At 34.1% G+C, this 21389-nt stretch overlaps 1 protein-coding gene across 18 annotated transcripts in view; it reads right to left on the bottom strand.

Annotated features, from left to right (window-relative positions):
* Positions 1-21389, bottom strand: part of LOC115220684 (arf-GAP with GTPase, ANK repeat and PH domain-containing protein 1) — a 220308-nt gene that overhangs the window by 157179 nt on the left and 41740 nt on the right. For all 18 annotated transcript variants that reach the window (XM_029790803.2, XM_029790806.2, XM_029790808.2 and 15 more), the window contains exons 2-3: positions 12190-12248; positions 2620-2707 (exon numbers count right to left, since the gene is read on the bottom strand). In XM_029790803.2, the coding sequence (XP_029646663.1) occupies positions 2620-2707; positions 12190-12248 (147 nt within the window). The remainder of the gene's footprint in view (positions 1-2619; positions 2708-12189; positions 12249-21389) is intronic.

The following is a 21389-nucleotide window of genomic DNA, read 5'->3' as shown; positions in this document are numbered from 1 at the left end:
GTATTTATACAATAATTTTGCCCCCCAGAATTTTTAAACCTTTAAGTCAATGATTCTCAACCTTTTTTACTTGTGGACTCCTTTGCTTCCCCTTTTACTTGAGCGGACCCTCACAGCCACTTGATGTGTAATAAATTCTATTTCTATAATTAAATATTTTTAGAAATTGTATAAAAAAAAATTTATAATTCTGTATATTGTCAATGTGTATCCAATTTATTGAATATAAACCTTAACAACAAAATCTTATATGGATCCTGGCTGAGAACCACTGCTTTAACCCTTTAGTATTTAAACCGGCCATATCCGGCCAAAATATTTAATCTGTTTTATGTTCAAACTGACCAGATCCAGGCTCTCACACCTACCCTACAATGTTATTCTACATTAAGTAATTACACCATCAAGATCTTGAAGATATGAGATAATGCATGATTAATTCAAATCAATGGGAATCAATAAGCATTATGTTTGATAGAATAATCAGAACACTAAAGGGTTAAGTGATATCACTGTCAAATTTCAAAACCATTTTTTAATTTTTTTATTTACTCCTTATCTAAGCAACAATTACATCTAAAGAACATACTTTCAAAGAATGAAGTTGTATGTTGTTGCTAGCTGTTACTGGTAATATCTGCTAGTTAATGAAGAAACAATTAGGAAACCTAAAGCCATGTGAGCAATGATGGTTTCAAAACACTTTGATCTCATTAAATGTTCTGGGTCATTATTACACAATTAGATGAAATTTTCTAGATAGCTACTGTTATAGGTTAGCTGTATCAGTTGTGAAGATTTTAATTCCGCAGGAAGCAATGTTAATAACACTGCAATTGTGTAAATATGCAGTTTTTATAATTCTAGGCACAAATACCAAATGTTATTAACAGTACAGTAATAACATTTTACAATAAATTAAAGTTCTTAAAAAGGATTCTGGTACATATAAGGATTCTGTATGTAATTGTTAAGGACTAGAGAAATTTTCAGGTTAGCTTTTATCAACTTCTAAGATAAAATTATTTTATCATAAAATAGTTTTTATTTTATCTTGTGATTAAGAAAGTTATACTTTTAAAAATTATCATCGTTATCATTTAACGTCCATCTTCCATGCTGGCATGGATTGAGCAGCTTGACAGGAGTCATACCAGACTCCGTTTGTCTGTTTTAGTATGGTTTCTACAGCAGGATGCCCTTCCTAATGCCAACCACATTACAGAGTGTACTGGGTGCCTTTTATGTTTCGTCCTGTTTTCTAGGAGTCTCCTTCTTCCACAACTTCCCTCCACTTTGAGTGATCTGCATTTCTTTAAGCAACTGTCCTCACCCATATGCATCACATGACCAAACCAGTGCAGTCTCCTCCTTTGCATACTGCATATAATCCTTCTTATGCCTGACTTTTTTCTCAATACACTAGCATTCTGACGAACATATACATTTACACTGCACATCCAGCAGGGCATACCAGCTTCTTTCTTCTCTAGTCTTCACATGTCCTCTGCATTCAGGGCCCACATTTCACTACCATACAGCATTACAGTTTGTACACATGCATCATACAATCTTCCTTTCACTTGGGAGGAGAGAAAGACCTTTGGTTGCCAACAGAGGTAAAAGCTCTCTGAACTTTCCCTATCATATTCTTACTCTAGCAATTACACTTGCTGTACATTCTCTTCCACTGCTAATCAGGTCACCTAGGTAATAGAAATTATTTACAACTTACAGAGAGCCTCTGGGACATTTGAGAGAAACAGTTTCCCATGTATCTGTAGTCTTTTTGGCTCTTGTACATCTTCCACATACAAACACTACTTTCTCTGTTAACCTCCCTACCATACCACTGCACCTCTTCTGTGTCTATATCTTGCACTAGGCACACCAAATGGAATTTCTGTCTACACATTTCCCACATATCAAGCAGGGCCATTTACCAGAATGAGGAAGGGTCCTATCTGATTCTTGCTTACTAGGCACCTTGGTCATCACCAAGTTAACTTTAAAACTCTTTGATTCCAGGTTTTGGTTCCATATCTGCAATTTCTTTTCTAATTCAGTCACAGATTCTGCTATGAGGGCAAGATCATCAACATATAATAGTTACCATGGACAGCTGGTCTTAAATTCCTCTGTTATGGCCAGGAGGACAATGACAAATAGGAGGGGACTGAGAACTGAACCTTAATGAACACCTACCAGTACACTAAATTCATCACTGTACCTATGGCTGACTCTTACCTTACTAACATCACCCCTGTACATGGCCTGTACTGCTTTCACAAACCGTTCATCTACTCTCAAATTTCTCAGAGACCACCACATCAGAGAGTGAGGTATTCTATCAAAGGCTTTCACTAGAGCAACAAATGCCAAGTATATTCAATAAACAATCCTTAAACAGACCCAGTATAGTATGAAATATAGATACTGTTGAATACAAAAGAGATAGAATATATAAGAATTACATTCATAAAATGTAATTTGTTACACATCTTAAAATTATGCTTTTGCGGGGGAGCCCCTCCGCTTCTTCTGATACAAAAATAAAACTCAGGTTATTAAATATTTGAGAGTAAACTCTATCAATGATTTAAAAAAATTATCACTCACCCTCAGGTGATTCCTCCTGCATATAAGATCCAGTCAAGTAACGGTGAACCAATGCAGACTTGCCGCTTTGCACACTACCAAGAATACCCTGCAATTGTACAAAATTATTAGTAGCTGGTCATACTGGTCTTCTTCTTAATAAAACCTTATAAAACACACATTCAAGTGAAATAAATAAATTAATTAAATATGAAGAAAGAGTAAAAATGAATAAATTTATAAAGCAAAATAGATGGAGAAATTCTCTTTTAAAAGAAGCATTTCCACTTGTGTAACTTAAGCAATGATTAGGTTTGTGCTGAATCTCTTTTCAAAATGTGTAACACTCCAATTTTATAGGAAAAACTATTATTTTTAGTAAGGTGAGTGGTGCATAAAACTACGAAGTTGTATAAATTATCTAAGAGATGATTAAGAAAATATCTTCTTTCAACAAACTTTCAACAGTAGATTAGTATTTTAGCAAACAAAAATTTATTTGATACTTTATTTTGAGATTTAAAAAAAAAAAATGACTTTCACAACAAGCACTGGAAAACAGATAAGCGGCTAAGCTTAGTAAATATAGAAAGATGGTTTTAGTTGATAATGGGGGAATAAGTTAGAAACAACAGTAGATGTTTTATGTCAATGTGACCAAAGAAACAAGGAAAGTGATTTACTAGGGGCAGCAGCTAAGCAAATAAATATAAACAAGGATATATTGTGAAGAGACAAACCAAAAATTAATTGAATCATTAACCTGGGATCTCCTATATCTTACAAATATAAAAAAAAAAAAATTGACTTTGTGGGGGTGATTTGAGAGGATAGACAAGAGGTAAATCTACCTCTTTGACTTTTCTTCCAACATAGAGATATATTTGTTTTAATGCAAGGTTATTCATGAATCTTTATTTAGAAGATGCATTTAACAATAATAATAAAAGAAAGAAAGCTTTATGGTATTCATAATCAATATATTTCTGAGCTATGAGTGACCCTGTAATGATGTAAATCTATTACAAAAATTAAATCAATATACCTCGTTAGTCACTGAGCAATATGCTAATTCGGTGCAATGGTGATTGTTTGCAGCTGCTTATTTAGTATGTAAACTAAATGTATTGATAATTAAATGAGTTTTAGTCAACTAAATATTTAGTGTAATACAAATTTAGAGACTTGAAAATTATATTTTGGATATAAGAGTAAAAAACATAGAAAATGGTGTAATATATGATATCTTTATGTTACAAAGGGCAAAGAAGGCTAAAGACATATTTTACTTTTGCCCAAAGCAAATCCAGAGATGTGAGAAGATTTGGATAAACTTCCATCTCAATTTTCCTTCAAGACCAATTCATTCCTGTCTCTAAAGTCAGCCATTAATGACTGTTGAATTAATGACACTATGAAAGTTGATCTTTATATCCTCAGTCTCTCAACCAGTGAGTACCTGAAAATCCCTGTATATTATATGTGTGCAGCCATTCCTTAAATAAATTTATTATAAAATGTTCACAAGTTTCATCCTTGTTTACAACACATGCAACCCACCCTAATCCATAATAATCTTACAGGCAAAAACCCTTGGCAACAACCGAATTAGTAAACCATTTAAAAGCTGAGTTATCATTTGTGTCCCTTAAAATAATTCGTATGAAAACTGAGTTGTCTTTGTGTACCAATCAATGACAACTGTGATAGCATCAAATACTTGACAGTTTGTAGACAGCAGTACCTGTCAATGAGATTGGCACTATTGAATGTTTTATGGAAGCCCTAAATAATGAATGCTTCTTATAGTTATATAAAAAAATAAACAGTTCTGCAAGTTGTCATGACTGAACAACACAGCAAACTGAGAGGCAGAAGCAGATGTTCTGTATGGATTTATTCATTTTATTTACCATCTTTCAACCTACAAATGTAAATAACACTTATCAAATACAAATCCTTTGATATTTAAAATGCTTATGGCTAGAATACTATGTTTTTCTTAGAGAAATTATTATTTATGAGGGAAGCTGCTGAGAGTAAGGCTAGAAATGTAGGTGGCAAACAACATTTACTCCAGTGAAGTGCAAATTTGCTGATATTCGAAGCTATGAGGATGAGAGACAAGAAATATTTTGACTCATTAGACAATTGCTTTTGTAAATACCATGATACCATTGTTCAAAGAGATACAAGTTCATTTGTTCTAGTGACAGTAACAAGACCAATATTAAAAGCAGAGTTTAGTACAGTTATAGTTAGTAAAATATGAAGACAACAAATGCTGAGATGGCTAAGCATCAGGCTATGTCACAAGTCCACATGTAATTTTAATTGCTGAATCAGGAACATCTTGTTAGCTCCTAATTCTTACTGAAGAGGCAAAGGGATTTTAGCCATGCCCATTTCGATAGTTTAGGGTTCTCAAGATGGTCAGGTGTGGTTTAAGGAAGATTTCACAGCTATTCAAACTGTCTCCTTCGTTGGTTTAGGATTAACAAGGTCACATGGGAAGGTGTTTATCTCTGCTGAGTGGCAGAGCAGTGTTGTCAGCAACTGCCATAAGTACAATGGGAAACACACAAAAGAGATGTCTGTGCAGAGGTGTTAAACTGATGGCCAAGCTATGAATATGGTGGTGTCACAAACTGAGGTTGGATAAGATGTTGTTTCAGAATATACTGTAGTGTAGAAGTGAATGACACAATTTCTACTGACACAACAGGAAGTTCTTAACTCTTAGAACAAATAGAACTTCTTTTCAGTTCTTAACAGAAAAACTCTTAACACAGTCCCATATACTGCGACCTGTTAAGTATTAAGAAAATAGATGAATGGCTATGAGAAATTTAAGATTGATAGAGGATCTTCTAAAAATGGTAGAATAGAATTTTTTGAAAAGGTACTCATCACCAGGGTTTTGTCCCCATCTCTTATGTCTATTTATAGTAGTCCTAGGAGCAATATACATTGAAAATTAAGATTGGATGTCTTCAGGAACATCTATGAGCTAACAACTTGGTTCTCATAACAGAATGTGAGAGAGAGAGAGATGCTAAAAAAGTTCCTAAATTGAAAGACTGGTCAGTGGTCAAAAGTCCTAAAGGTCATCATGACAAATGTCAAAGTTGCAATTGATAACAAAAAGTATAAAAACTTAGTGATTTTGCTTGTTATGTATAAATAGATTTGGTATGATTCAACATCATGTATAATATGTTAACAAAAGTTATACAAAAGGTGCACTGTGATTCTAGGCAGATTGTTGGTTTTAGTATCTAAAGCCAGATGTAGAGAAGTCATTAGTAGCAAGTAGGTGGTGCAGTCATGTTGATGGTGGTGATAGCAACAGTAACAGAAGACTTAAGTAACAAACAAATATGATTAAGGTAGTTATTGCTAAAATAAGAAAGAGGAAGCAGTTCAGAAAATGTGAAAGATTTGCAAAAACTTAAGAGAAAAAAAAAAAGAATTTGATTATTATGGCAATGTAATGTGAACTCACATACAGAGTAGAGCTAAGCTGGGCACTAACAGCATTTATTGCAAGAGTGTGAATGGACAACACTTGGTGGTGGTAAAAGTACAAGAGCTGAAGAGAAGTAATAGCTTTAGTAGCAACAGACCAAAGAAGACATGGCAAGAAAAATAAACCTCCATAGATGATGCAGGCAGAAAAGAAAGGTGTACACCATGTTGTAGTATGGTGCACACCCTATTGCATTCAATTATGCCATCACAGACAAACAGATGTTAAGATAATGACTATAAAGTGAATTACGTATAGTAATTATAGTTGAAACATTAGCCAAACTTAGTACGCAAAAAGCGAGACAACGATTTAGAATAAGTTGAGACTTGAAATCAATAATCTGAGAACGAAACTCTAAAAACTACAACTAAATTTATGACACTGCAGTGAGACAGTTTCCATGCAGTAACTCAAGCTGCTAAAAATAGCAACCAAATCTCTTTCAATTTGCACTTTAGCGTTTTAAGTGAAGAAGACTACATTGAACATACAAAAATACAGGATGGTTACAAGTAAGAATACCTTGATCAGAGGCCTGCTCTATCAAGGTAAACTTGGAGCTAAGCAATATCTAATAAATTTAAGCTGATGTTGTTCATCATCTTTAAATAGCTCTTATTCAGGGACCTTTAGAACAGGATGAGCTACTCAACCTGAAGAAAATTTTAACTGGGCCCCACCTGCAAGATCATGCACTGTTTATCTTGATATGAGATCACCATATTGAGCACATATAGTTGTGATATATGTGCTTGGTGTACCTTTATCAGATAGGTAGTCATGATGAGTATATTGGGCTTCATATATTCATATATTGGGCTTGGTATATATATATATATATATATATATGGGTAGTCATGATGAGTATATTGGGCTTTGTATAGATCAACCTCACCAGTCTCTTGCCACTTTCATCCATCTTTTGATAAACAAGCTAGAAAGTAACATCTCCCTCTCTATCCTCACCTTCCTCTTTAAATGATATTTGGAGAAATTAATAAGAGCCAGGCCAGATAGGACAGTACCTGTCTTCAAACCTTTCTGACAGGTCCACTACACAACCTTTTGCACTGGAGCAACACCTGCCTCTCATCTCTGCCAAAGGAAGATGCTGCATTAATCTTCACTATACACTCGATGGCAGCTGGGTTCGTCTTGGACACGATAGCAGCTGCTCAACACAAGCCCATAAATTACAAGTGCACACACACTGGATGATGGCATGCTGGATGGCTTAATCTCCCTACAAGCATCTCAGGCAGGTTCAACTGTCGGCACTTTCATGCCTGAAGAGCTTGTCTCGAACAGGAAATGCCAAAAACTTTTGAAAATTGTCCATGGTCTTCGACCTGAAAGCCCTCCAGAAAAGACCACTCAGGCTATTCTTATTGATGTCCAGAGTTAATCCTAGGCCATCGTTGTTCATACCCCTAACCATTCCCTATAGAAATCTTGTGTTGTTTTCCTGATAATGGCTTTGTCCAGCTGGTAAACACCTGGCAACATTCTGTATACCAAACACCAAATCTTCGTCTACATTCGACCCATGGCTACAGCTCAGTCAATGAGATGAGCTGCCAAAATGCCTGTTACACAAAGGATGCCCACACCAGCTTGCCCGTTTTCATTACCAATGTTCATACCATTGCAGTGATTTAGATATTTCTGCAGATGCATCAGCCTCAATGTGTGGTGACACATCATTGGGGATGACATCCTAAGACCACCATAGAGTGGGTGTTGACAGCAGGTTGATTTTCTGACCAGTTGAACCTAACCCTTCCATCAGCATCAAAAACACAAGCACTCCAATCTGATCAGAGTTTTCTTGGGATAAGGTACAATGGCTAAATGGTAGCAGACTACCAAGGTGATGTCTACAATAGCTACTTCTGCCCAGCCTTTCAGAGACACCTTCCTTTCTGCCTATTTCTGGGTGAGCTTGGCCACCTTGACCATGTCTTCTTCCCAGTTCTTATTCACCTGGAGATCTGGTCCAAACCTAACTCTGAGCACTTTCACCAGGCCCTCTATCCAGCAAGAGAAATTGCCACAAGTCAACATGGACTTGTTTCTTCAAGAGCATAGTTACAAAACAACAACAACAACAATAATAAACTACATGATATTTTTCCCTACTAGCTCTTGATATTACAACCACTAAATTCAAAACTCTCAGACACTGAAACCCATCCAGAATAATTAAAAGCAAATGTCATCAATATATAAGCCTGAAAGATAAATGACAAAATATTCAACACTATGGAGATTATAAAACAGTAAATGCAACTAAAAAGAGATTTCAAGTGTATTCTATAGCATTTTCACTGAAATGCTAGTAACAACAACAGCACATCTAACATTTTAAGTGTACATGGTAAAATTTTGAAAAATAAACTGTGATACTTTTTCAATAATATGCTTAAAGAAATTAATTGCTATATCCAAACTTTGTTACACAACAGACAAAAGACGATTAGATACAATAAAACTAATTAATATAAGTTCTTACAAATCACAATTTTCTCCCTAAAAATAAAATGCATTTTTAATCAGTTTTTAAGACCTCTTTGTGTATTTTAATTTAAATAATACTTCATTGGGGAATCTCCAAATTTAATACACTTTTATTCTTTCCTGCCAGTGGTCTGTGGTCAGAGTACAGCAAACGAGAATACTTTACAACAATAAAGATGAATCTAAAATAAAATTGCATGCATTAACAGTAAAAGCCTAGGGAAGTGATGACAACCACTGAATAATGCAGAAAATGGAATCAACTTCTTTCTTTCTCTCAGCTTTGAGAAGATCTTTCACATTCAATGAACTGCTTTTTCTTATTTATTTTAGCTACTAGTCTTAAAAACCAGAACCATAAACTGAAAAATTCGAAATGTAAAGGATGGCAGTAAACATTAGCGAAATGTTTAAGTGTACAGAAACACAGTGTACTGAGCGGGAATGTGAGTTCAAATCAAACAATAAACAACCTGTGGCAGTCAAGAAGTTCTTTCTAATCTTGTTTTGAGCAGTAAGTAAAGAATCTAAAAATTGTAGGAAGAGCAATATGTTTGTTTCTCTTTGATATTTGGTTTTTGAAAATTCCATAATACTAAATGCATTATTATCTAAAAAAAACAACAACATTTAAATAAATAAATAAGCTCAATTTTTGGAGTTAGGCACAGTGTAAGAGGACCACTGCCATTAAGGACTGTTTTTGGATTCCAGGTCCCAGATAAGAACATAATTTCCGATGTAGTTTACCTCGTACTTTTCTTCCTTGTCACCCCTTCAATTCTCTTTCTGCTGAAAATTGCCTGTAAATCCTCACATACCTAGCTTCACTTTCTCCTCCGGATTCCAATCCAAAGCTTACTTTGTTGAATGGTCCACTGATTTTCTTAACACAGGATCTATTTGTTGGTTGACAAATTCCTGCTTGGCTTTAGTCCAGAAGTGTTTGTTATTCTTGGTTTCTGGATATCTAATGCTTAACTTGTCTCTGAAGCATTCTCTGTGAATATTTGGAGCTTTCTGTAGATATTTCTATTCATTCACAATGATTTAACATCCTATAATTTGATGGATTTGATGTTGCAATCCTAAATCTTCAGTTAACATGGCTGGGCAGAAGCTTTTCCAAATCTCACTTCTGTACCTCATATTGTGGACAAGTTTCCTAAGCGTGTAAAATGTTTCACATCATTTCTATATATGATTTTTAACCATGATGGATCCAGGGTTACTATTTTGGATTTTTATGATCTCTGTTTTCCCAGCATTAACCCACAGTCCAATTTTTACTGCTACCTTATTAAATTAATCAATCTTTCACTGCAAATCTTGAATATCCTGGGATATGTCTGTATTGTCTGGGGTATATCTGCACTTGTGCCTGCTCTATGCCTGTTCTTTCACCATTCTATTTCAATATCATCTAGAAAATCGTTGGTAATGAACTTCTTGCTTCATTCCAAATTTTACCTCAAAATGTTTCCACAATCTCTCATTGTGTATCACGTGATAATGAATATCCTTATACGGTTGTTGAATGATCTTAAGGAGTAGGGTGGTGATACAGAGCACATGTCAGATCAATCCAAAGCATTCTTGAAATCATTGAAGTTGAGAACAAAGGCAGCTTGTTATTCCTGCAGCTGTTCATGATAATCTGGTCACTGTAGGATTTATCCTTCCTAATTCCTGCTTGTGGTCTACAGCAATTTTTAGTCTCCCAAGAATGATCCTTGTGAGTAGCTTGCTGAATATTGAGAAGCACAATACTCACTATGTTTTCTATTTTTCAGCAGTTTCACCAGAGAGTTGTTCTTTCATTTGATAGGCAGTCTGAGTATGTTACCATACCTTCAGACAGAAGGACTATGGTAGCTCTGTATTGTAAGGGCTATGGTAGCCTGTATTGCAAACATTTAAATGAATGTAAATGTCACTGGATATTTGCAGCACAAAAGTAAAGCTGTAAATGCAAAGAAAACATTAGTTTTGTTTTTTATATAGATACCCCAAACACACTGTTACAATAAATACAAGTTATAAATGTTTCTATAAAAGACTCCAATAAAAACTTAGCTTCTGTGTTCTGACAAGTGTTCTGAGGCTTTTTAAAGATAAGGCTTACACTTACACATGTGCTCTTTAATGATAACATAATGACTAGATAGTACTGCCTGTATCAAACTTATTACATTTCCTGCATTCTGTACTGTATGCTGAGTAATTGCTAAACATTTGACAGGATTTCCATTTGGATAATAAACATATTTAGTCTGGACTGCAAATCTATTTTTTAAGCATAGATAGCTTTTAAGGGAAAGTCCTACAGTGAAAAGTATGCTTAGCCTATCTAATCACATTGATTCACTAGCAATTATGTATAACTTACAAGACCTTATAAGTAATTTTAATTAAATGTCTTAAGTAAATAATTGGGGTGGGTGGGAGATTAACTGCATTTAAGTGTTTTTCTAAATTTATATTACTCTCAAAGACAATGTTACTACTTTCAAAATTCAAAAGCTATCTGTACAAGCAAAAGATTTTAAAACTTGCTTCATTAACTACGAGTTTAAAAGGCATACTCTGTATGGACTTTAAAGCTGACTCCTGTGGAGGGCTAAGTGGGCCTACAGCTCAAAACTAAAGAGAGCTAAATAACATGACTATAATATGTCTATAATGACTATATGCCCCAGTGGAGTTTGATCAAAGGTTAAGGACAGATGAGAATTAACTCAGTAATGCAGTCATTCTATTGTTCTAGTCCCAAGTTGAATTCCAACTGTTGGCCAATTTGTCCCAAAGTTCTTATCTTGACGTAAAATTACAGAGGATGTCATTTATCATCCCCTTGATCGCTGACATAACCTGACAAATGCCAACCAAGATGGCATGAATCAGCTAAGTTTTACCATCTAGAAATAGCAACCCAAATGCTTTAAAATCAGATCCCAATGCTGGATGTTCAAGAACCAGATGAAAGGTAAATTTCCAATCCTGGGATCATACTGATTCCCCAAAAAGTATAATATGTCTATGTAGAGCAAATGTAGACTGAGATAGAGAGGTCCCAGAGGGACACACAGACACAATTTTGCTTTTATTAATATGGAAGAGGTACATTTCAGACTTTTCAGTAAATCAATGACATGAGGTTAAAAACTGATTTAGCTGGCTGTTATAGTGATGAAAAGCAAATCTGTTCAAAGTGCAAATCTGCTCTCTAATATGTACTCATCTGAGATAGAGATATATAGAAGATGCATGCCTCTGCCCATAACTCAACACATTTAACTGTGACAAATATTTTAACCTGTGACCTTGACGTTAACAGACAAAATCTATATTAAAGATACAGTATCTGATCTAATAAAGTAAACTACTATATCTCTATGAATAATTGATTTTAAATAACAATATAACTTGGTGACTTGTTTCTATTTTTAAACTTTATTAAAACATTAAAACAGTGCAAAGATTGTTTCCAAAAAGATTTTAGAACTACAACCATCAACGGTAAACAAATATCAATCACTTACCAACTTTAAGTCTGGAACAGCTCTACTCAATGTCCATTCCTGACTATTCACAAAGGAATCTGAAAGGAAAATATGAAATCATTTTGAAATATTTATAAAAAGAAGAATAAGCTAAAGAATTATTATATATTATTTCTGAGTATTATTCCTAGACTAAAACTGTCTGTACAACCAATAGTTTCCTATGGAGGTATTCATATAAAAACCATCCTAGATCATTAACGATATTCAGAGAAAACATCTTACGAAGCTAATTTTATTGTGAGTACTTCAAGTGGTCTTCAGCAGTTGCAGAAATAACTGACACATCTCATTCATAATTCAATCGAATTTAGTGATAATGATCACACTTCACAAATAAGATCTCTCTGATGTTGAAAAAAAAAATCAATGATAGACATTTGGGAGTTAAACAAAATAACAACATCCACTCTGAACTTGTACAAAACATCAAATGATATTGGTGATGGAATAAACCATGTACATAACTAAAATGAAATGTAACTGTAATCATGGAGATTTCTAATTCAAAACACAATTCAATTTAGACTTCTACATGTTACATAACATTTAAAATATCAGCATATATTTCTAATCTTTATAACTTTAATAAACTGAATCCAGAGTTTCACTATATACATCAGTGAAAATGATTAGCCCTTTCGTTACTGTATTTATTTTGAGATGCTCTGTGTTTCTTTCAATTATTTTAAATATAACAAAGGATTTAGTAAAATAACTTAGTTATCATTAAACAAGTGTTAGGAACGTAAATTGTGACTAAGGTTTGGTGGAAGACTTTAATTCAGAACTTTTGAAAACAAGACATTTGTACCACAGAGCAAGAGCCGGTTTCAGCCGGGTTGGTATCAAAAGGGTTAGAGACAATATTCTTTTCAGGTTGCAATTACCATATTTGATGAGGCTATTGAAACTTCTGAAAGCCCTAGAGCACATTCTTTCAACAAAAGTCATATAGATTAATAATTTCATCTTAACAAATTGAGCGATATTGTGGAAGTTCACCAAAATTAATTCAGATTCATTTTCAATAGTGGTGTCGCATTTTCAGGGATCACCTAAAACACTGGAAGTGCTCAGAAGAATTGTTAAAGGAAGTGTGTAATAGTAATGAAACATTACTCTCATTTACTAAGGTTTAAGCACATGCATTCCTCTACTTTGTTGCCATATGCTGAATGTTTTAGTTCAGTGTTTTCATGCTGAAAGTTTACATACTACAACAGAGTCAGATACAACAATGTTGGTGCTAGAAGATAGTAATCAGCTTTTGTTATGTACAAATGTCACACAGCAACACTCAAATATAACACTCCTGCCTGACCTCACACAGCTGCCACTATCAGTATTATCATGGTTACATGAAACACAGAGTAACAATTTGTCAAGCTTTTCTGTAATATATGTATGTACATACATATATATATATATATATATATATATATATATATATATATATATCATCATCATCATCGTTTAACATCCGCTTTCCATGCTGACATGGGTTGGACGATTTGACTGAGGTCTGGCGAACCAGATGGCTGCACCAGGATCCAATCTGATCTGGAAGAGTTTCTACAGCTGGATGCCCTTCCTAACACCAACCACTCCAAGAGTGTAGTGGGTGCTTTTACGTGCCACTGGCACGAGGGCCAATCAAATGGTGCTTTTCTTTGTGCCACCTGCACAGGAGCCAGTCCAGCAGGACTGGCAATGGCCACTCGAAAATATATATATATATATACATTGGATGATGGATGGATGGATGAAGTAAACATAAGAGATGCTTTGCTCCACATAAAAACTGCAGGGTCTACTCAAAGGATTTTGCAAGCCTAATTAATTCCATTGCAATGTTGGAAACCCTTCTATATTGTCACCTGAGTGGGGCAGCAAGGACTGAATTTGTCTTCATGCACAGAAGAGTTCCACTTGCTGTCTCTTATCAACCATAGCCACCTTGTGCAAAGTTTCAGCTGCTGTGCCTATATATATATATACATACATGCATACATACACATATATACATATGTATGTATACATAAATATATATATATATATATATATATATATATATATATATATATATATATATGTACACATATATACATGTATGTATATGTAAGTGTGTGTGTGTGTGTATATATATATGTACACATATACATATGTATGTATATGTGTATATATATGTGTGTGTGTATATATATATATATATATATATATATATATATATATATATATATATATAAGTTCCAAAATATAAACAAACACAATAAAGGAACAAATGGAAAATTCACACATGAGGCAGGACATCACCGATTCCTCATCAGTTATTATCCAAAAGATCCTTACAATTTCACACCTTTAACAATAATATTGTCACTATTGGTGGCCTCAACAGCAAGAAGCTGCTGGGAATAATGAATAAATGTTGGGAGACAGTAATGAAAACAAATATAACACAAATGTGAATATACAAACAAAATAAAATAAATATACATTATACAAGCAAAATAGGGCCAAGAATCTCTAAGGCAAGACAATTATGCAAAGGAAATGGAAATGTTGTATAGGACTGGAAAAGGAAAAGGGAACAAATGGGAAACCAGGAGAGGAAAGGTGAAAAAAGAAAAAACACAAACTATGGTGAAAGAGGAGGAGGAGGAGGCAAGGGAACCGTGACTGATTAAGTCAACAGTTAGGCAAGAATGGAAATGGAAGAGAGGGATGAGAATGGTTATGGGTCACATGGTAGTGGAAGGAGAGAGAGAGAGAGGAAAGGAGAGAGAGAGAGAAAAAAAAGCAACAGAGTGGAAAGTTGGTGAGAGAGGAGAGGAAGGCAAAAGAGAGAAAAAGAAGAGAAATGTATGTCACACAAAAAATATTCAAGTGAAAAGGTAAAAATAAGAAGGGTGTCTTAAATAGAAAAACAACAAAGGAACAAACAGAAAATTCACAAATGAGACAGGACGTTGCTAATTCCTCGTCAGCCTTCAAAAGATCCTTACAATTTCATGCCTTGAAAGAAAATATTGTTCACTTTTGGTGGCATCAACAGTGAGAAGTTGTTGCAAATAGCAAATGAACGTTCGAGACAAAAATACTTATAAATATTAACTTCACTCATTTTTTTTTTTTTTGTACTGTAATTTGCATAATGTTACACTTATCGTTTGCAATGAAATATTTTTATTATATTAGAAATCAATATTTTACATTTATTATATGTTTCTAGCAGTTTGATCTGCAATAGTCAGCTGATTTATTCTAGAATATGTACATACTAACAGATGGGATTCTGATTTTTTTTTCTAAACTAAATGTAATAATGTTCCTATCCTCAAGGCTACCAAAAATGTGAGTTGAGTAACATGCTAATATTCAAGGTTACTAATGCATCTAATGATGATTGGCACTGAAACCATTCCAAACGTAGATGCCAATATTGATTCATAACATGTATAAAAATGTCTCATGTCTAAAGATGAAGTTAACAGCCTAAAAATTTATCAACTTTGCAACAACCCCTCATCTGAAGCATTGAATCATTTGTAATTCACCAGCTGAAATAGCATTAAGCTTGTTATAAATTGGGAATCTTAACTTTCTATTAGAAATCAGTTTGTAATCTACCTTTAGACTTTGTATATTAGAGTCTATCTTTTGTCATAATATAAATTTCTTTGCTATTTTTATACAACTAGGTTAATTTTTCTTTTACCCAGTGGGTTTTTTTTTCTTTTAATTCTTACATTACATGTAACAACTAGTTGCAGTTAGTTGAATCCCTTCTAATGCTACCATAAAGAACAATGGTTGTACAGGTTTTGTTTGTTGAGAGATGAGACGTAGCAAACAAGATCCTAAGTAGTCAATCTTAATTAAAATATCTTTTAGTTCATTGTAACCTTGAAAAGTTTCAATCACATACAAGGAAAATACCAAAGAATAGGTGTGGGAGAGGACATTGTTTTCAACTAATGCAAACTATAGAGAAAAAAATAATCTTTAAGGTAGCTCTGACAAGAAGTTAAGTCTAATCAGAGAGGATTAATGTTGTCAAATCTATTTGTGAAGCAAGGAATATAAATCCTTTCTGTGTTTAATAAACTTCAGGAACAAATATAGTAACTCACTTTGTATGTTTACTTCAGTCACCTGCATCTTTAAATTAAAATGTCCCTCTCATCATCATCATCATCGTTTAATGTCCGTTCTCCATGCTAGCATGGGTTGGACGGTTCGACCGGGGATCTTGGAAGCCAGAAGGCTGCACCAGGCTCCAGTCTTATCTGGCAATGTTTCTACAGCTGGATGCCCTTCCTAACGCCAACCACTCCGTGAGTGTAGTGGGTGCTTTTTACGTGCCACCTGCACAGGTGCCAGGCGAGGCTGACAACGGCCACGGTTAGATTGGTGCATTTTACGCTCTTTTAAAATTATGACTTGGCAAAAATATCAAGAAAAGTACAATCATAACAGTGCAGTCTCACAGGTGTGGCTGTGTGGTTGAGAAGCTTGTTTCCCAACTATGTGGTTTCAGGTTCAGTCTACTGCATGGTACCATGACCAAGTGTTGGGCTGGCCAAAGCCTTATGAGTGGATTTAGTAGATGGAAACCAAAAGAAGCCCAATTGTAAACCTGTGTGTGTACGTCCTTGTTTTATCATAGAATGGCTGTAAATAAGCATAATTGTCATACAAGTAATCTCTGGTGGAAAAACATGTCTGGTCATGAGGTAAATATCAGTTTGCTTTGAAACAGATGAGCATTTGGCAACAGGAAGAGCATCTGGATATCAAAAAGTGGCTATAATAATGGTATGATTATTAATGATATTACAGTTTAAAACAGCTGCAAGGCACACCCTCCCTCGAGTAACCTAAGCTATAAATGTCATGTAATTTTCAATGACTAAACCTCTTGACAACTTAAAAAGAGGTTTAGATAAATGTATAAAGCTTTTCAGGTTCAATAATTGTATTATGATATGTAGAGAAGCATGAAAGACAAGAAAAATGAAAACAATATGATGAGGCATTTGTTAATCCTCAATTTTCAATAGCATTCAGAGCCCAGAGCTATACTCAGTCATCTGCAAGAATAAACAGGAAATCAATATTATGCAAACTAAGCAAAGCACTTGTTCATGGGAAATATATGAAATTCCAGATAAACTTTAGATGCAGAATCGTGATAAGAGAGAATTAGAAATGAACTTGTAGACTATAGGTTCTGTGATGATTTACTGGAAGAAGTAGATAAGTTGTGTGTTACTCAGATAAAGAAATTACAGCTAAGAGTAGAACCAGCAACAGGGTCTCATGTCTAAAGAGCATAGTGGGAGAAGCAAATTCAGAGAATTGGCATAGTTGTTGAATGGAACTGTTTCCCCTAAACAGAAGGATCACTTCATGGTACAACAAATGCAGAAACACTTGTAGCAACTGAGCCTGGTGCAGGTGCTGGCTCTCCAGACCTCAGTCAAACCATCCAACCCATGCCAGCATGGAAAGCAGACATTAAGCAATGATGATGATGATGCTCTTGAGTATGAAAATAAACTTAAGAGGCAGGCCAAGTGCATCTGAAATCACTTGACATTTGAAGCATTAACTGCAGGGTCCTTGCAACGTAGAGCAGGTGTATACAATATACAAAACAATACATCACAGATAAGAAAATGCTGCAGTCATCAACCGTCATACCTTTTTAAAAAAATTCAAAAGTAAATACCAGAAGTGTTTTCAATTTACAGAGAATTCAGTTCTCATACAAAAACAATGTTGAATCAACAACAAAAAAAAAATCCGTAAAAACCTTCAAATTAAAGAGGTCTGAATAGGAACAAGAGAGAAACATCAAGGACTTGGAATATGGTAATCTAGATCAATTGTAAAACAGAGTGTGGCACTCAGGTGAGGTTGTCCAGACCAATTAATGCCAGCCAACATGACAAAAGAAAAAAAAGGTTTCCTACCACACTTCAGTGAGTTAAATCAATGAAAGCCTTTATAAATGAATACTAAAAGAATAATATACTTATTCCAACTATTAGTGTTTTATTAACTTTAAAAAAAAATAAAAGACAGAGCATAACAATTAAGACTGTAATTCTTTCACAGCAATAATAATTTTTTCTTTTACTTAATTTAAAAAATTTTTCATTTTATTCTTTTATTTTTTTTTTATGTGAAATAAAAGTCAATGCATATTACAAAATAATGATTTAAAATCCAACATATTTTATTTATAAGTCCCTTGTAGAAATATGGGAAATATGTAAATGAATTTTCATGAGTTGAATAAAGAAATTGGAATTTAAAATTATCTCACTGGATAGAGATAATCTACAGCAAATACTTTCAATAGATGTAAGCTGCTAATAGAAGAGCTAAATACAGTTTTGTACTTAGCAAGAGAAGGTCAGACTTAAATCGATTTGCTAACAGCCAACAAATTATGTTAGCAAGTGAAACATAAAAATTATTTGATTAAGTCAAGAGATTATACAATAAGTCAGGAATTTGCTGATAAGTTTAAAAGGCACGTCAGTTTCGACAAAGATGTTTAACATATCAACAACAACATTTAAATGTATTTCTCTAGGATAAACTAGAGATGTCAATAAAAACAAGAAATTGAATTATATAACAGAATAACAACCCTCAAAAAATTCATTCTGGAAAATGATAAAACGATTAAGGAACAAGGAAAACATAGGCTGTGGTTTATCTAGCCATGAAGTCATTATATTTTTGATTAATTAGCTAAATATAGTTCAAAGATTTAATCTAAACTTCAGATACTGTTACCTACATTTCTAATTAGATCAAATGTCAATCTATAAATGGAGATTTTGTTGTTCATTTATAAGCCACAATAATAATAAAGTAGCAAAATTATGACAATGTCTAAAAATAATTATAAAGGAAGTCAACAAATTTCATTGGTAACTTCTAAAAAAAACTTACAAATAAAATATCAACATGATAAGCCCTCTTTTATTAACTTAACAACAGCATATATGATAAAATGAGCTTATTTACATTTCAGCAAACTTTTAATATTATGAAATTAATCAGATATTCCACAAGGGTACTGAAATAATTAAAATAACTAAATCAATGAAAAGAATGTTAAAATAATGCCTAATAGTGGGAAACAAAAGAGTTGTTAAAATTAGTAATAAAAAGTCTTGTGAACAACAAATTCTATTTTGACATGGCACAAGTCTGTTGATTTATCATTTCATATCATTATACACTGCTGCAGGCCCAGTCTTTTCTTTTTTTCCTATTTACAAATATTCACGTCAAGACTATTAATACTTAGCTTTTTCACACAACAACTAAAATATTGATTTAAAACACTGGCACAAATATGTACCACTGGTACATATTTTATTAACCAGACAAGTGAAATCAAAGTAGGCTGTGATAGAATTTTAACCCAGCATGTAAATGTTATGCAGGATCTCATCTGATGTTCTACCAGATCTGCCATACCATTACCCACAACTCTTCCTCTTCAGATTTCACAAATTCAATTATTTCTTTGCTGTGACATCTGCATTTCCAAATAAAGACAGCATCAAATTTATTTTATAAGTAAATGAATTTGAATAAACAGAACGCATTTTGCATAAGGGACAGTATGATCTGATTACTCAGCTAACAGTACTTAAATTGCAAACATTAAATTTGCCAATCTGTAGAGTAGGACTATTTACATAGAGTACAGGTGCCAGAAAGGTTAGAGAAAACAGTTTGGTAGCAAGCCCACCATAGCCACTACTAACTTGGCTAATTACAGATATTGAACAACCTATGAATTCTGGTTTCTTCCTTCATTTCCCTTACAATGTCAAATGGTCAACAAAAGTTACTGACCACTACCCTTCCTCCTCTAAGCCATTACATGTTTTTTTTAAAGTTACATTCAGTATGTAGATAGGCATGTTAGGTTAAGCTAAATTTGTAAACATTGGTTTAAAGCAGGTTATAGGCTCATTCTGTTGTATCCTTCCCATGTTCCAATCAAACTAGAAATGGGATTTAGTAAATAAAGTGTAACAATCCTCACTGTCTGAGAGAGAAGATTAGGAATGATCTCATTTGAGATTACAACCATCTTTGGCTAGTTTAACCCTAATGTGTCCACTGATCTGATTGGTTAGCATTTAGCGCAGTCTGTCTCTCTACTTATTTCGCGCCAGTGTGTAAACTGACCAATCACGGCTTTCGGATAGGACCTTTCAATTGAGCCATTTTCACTCCTTAAATAGGTTAGTATTTCCACTATTCATCGTCTTTCGGCTCAAGACCTTCTACGGTCTGGTCGGAGACCACACAGAGCTTACTCAACCATGTTCCAGTTCGAAAGACGGACGACAGCCAGCCAACCATACTATGAAGACGCTATTGTATACCAATGACAGACAGAACATCATTACCAGCATCGTCTCCGTCTACGAAGATTTCAACTTGTACACAACACAGATTCAACTCACGCTGTTTGTGTGAAACTATCACCATGGAAAAACAGTTGCAGTATATATCTGAAAGAACATCTATATCAAGAGAAACCTGCACAACAAGTGACTCAACTAGTCTCCGCTTTGAGACCCAAATCTTGTTATAGAACTTATTATCGTGTACCACATGAACTGGTAAAATAACTCTATCTTAACTCAATATGCTGAGACTTCTTTTATGCTCTGTATTTCTGTTGTATTTGCATGCACCTTTATCTGTACCTTCTGTCGCACACACAAACACACAAATATTATACACATGCATTCATACCACAACACTACGCTAGTAATCAACTCACTTTGTACAGTGTGAACAAAATCTATCTCTTCTCTCAAACAGTAGAATGGCTTGGCGTCCTTTATTCATTTCTTTTGGCATTGTATAATATATTCATGTATTATGGCTTTCTCTTATTATATTATTTTGTTAGGATGTGATCGTGCGGCGTACTAGATGTGATCGTACTAGATGTGATCGTGCGGCGTACTATGTCACCAACCTTCTTACGTACGGTTGTATTCTTACAAAAGCTTTTGTTTTTGGAACATATGAAAAAGTGCAATGCTCTTTTTGTTTTCCTTTCATTTAACATCATTTAATGCAGATGTCTCTTGTAAATTACAATTAAAATAATTTTAGAA

Source organism: Octopus sinensis, linkage group LG17 (assembly GCF_006345805.1).
Source record: "Octopus sinensis linkage group LG17, ASM634580v1, whole genome shotgun sequence".
In the NCBI taxonomy this organism is placed as follows: Eukaryota; Metazoa; Mollusca; class Cephalopoda; order Octopoda; family Octopodidae; genus Octopus; species Octopus sinensis.
Note: the sequence above shows the minus strand (reverse complement) of the source record. Positions and strands in the feature narration are given on the sequence as shown.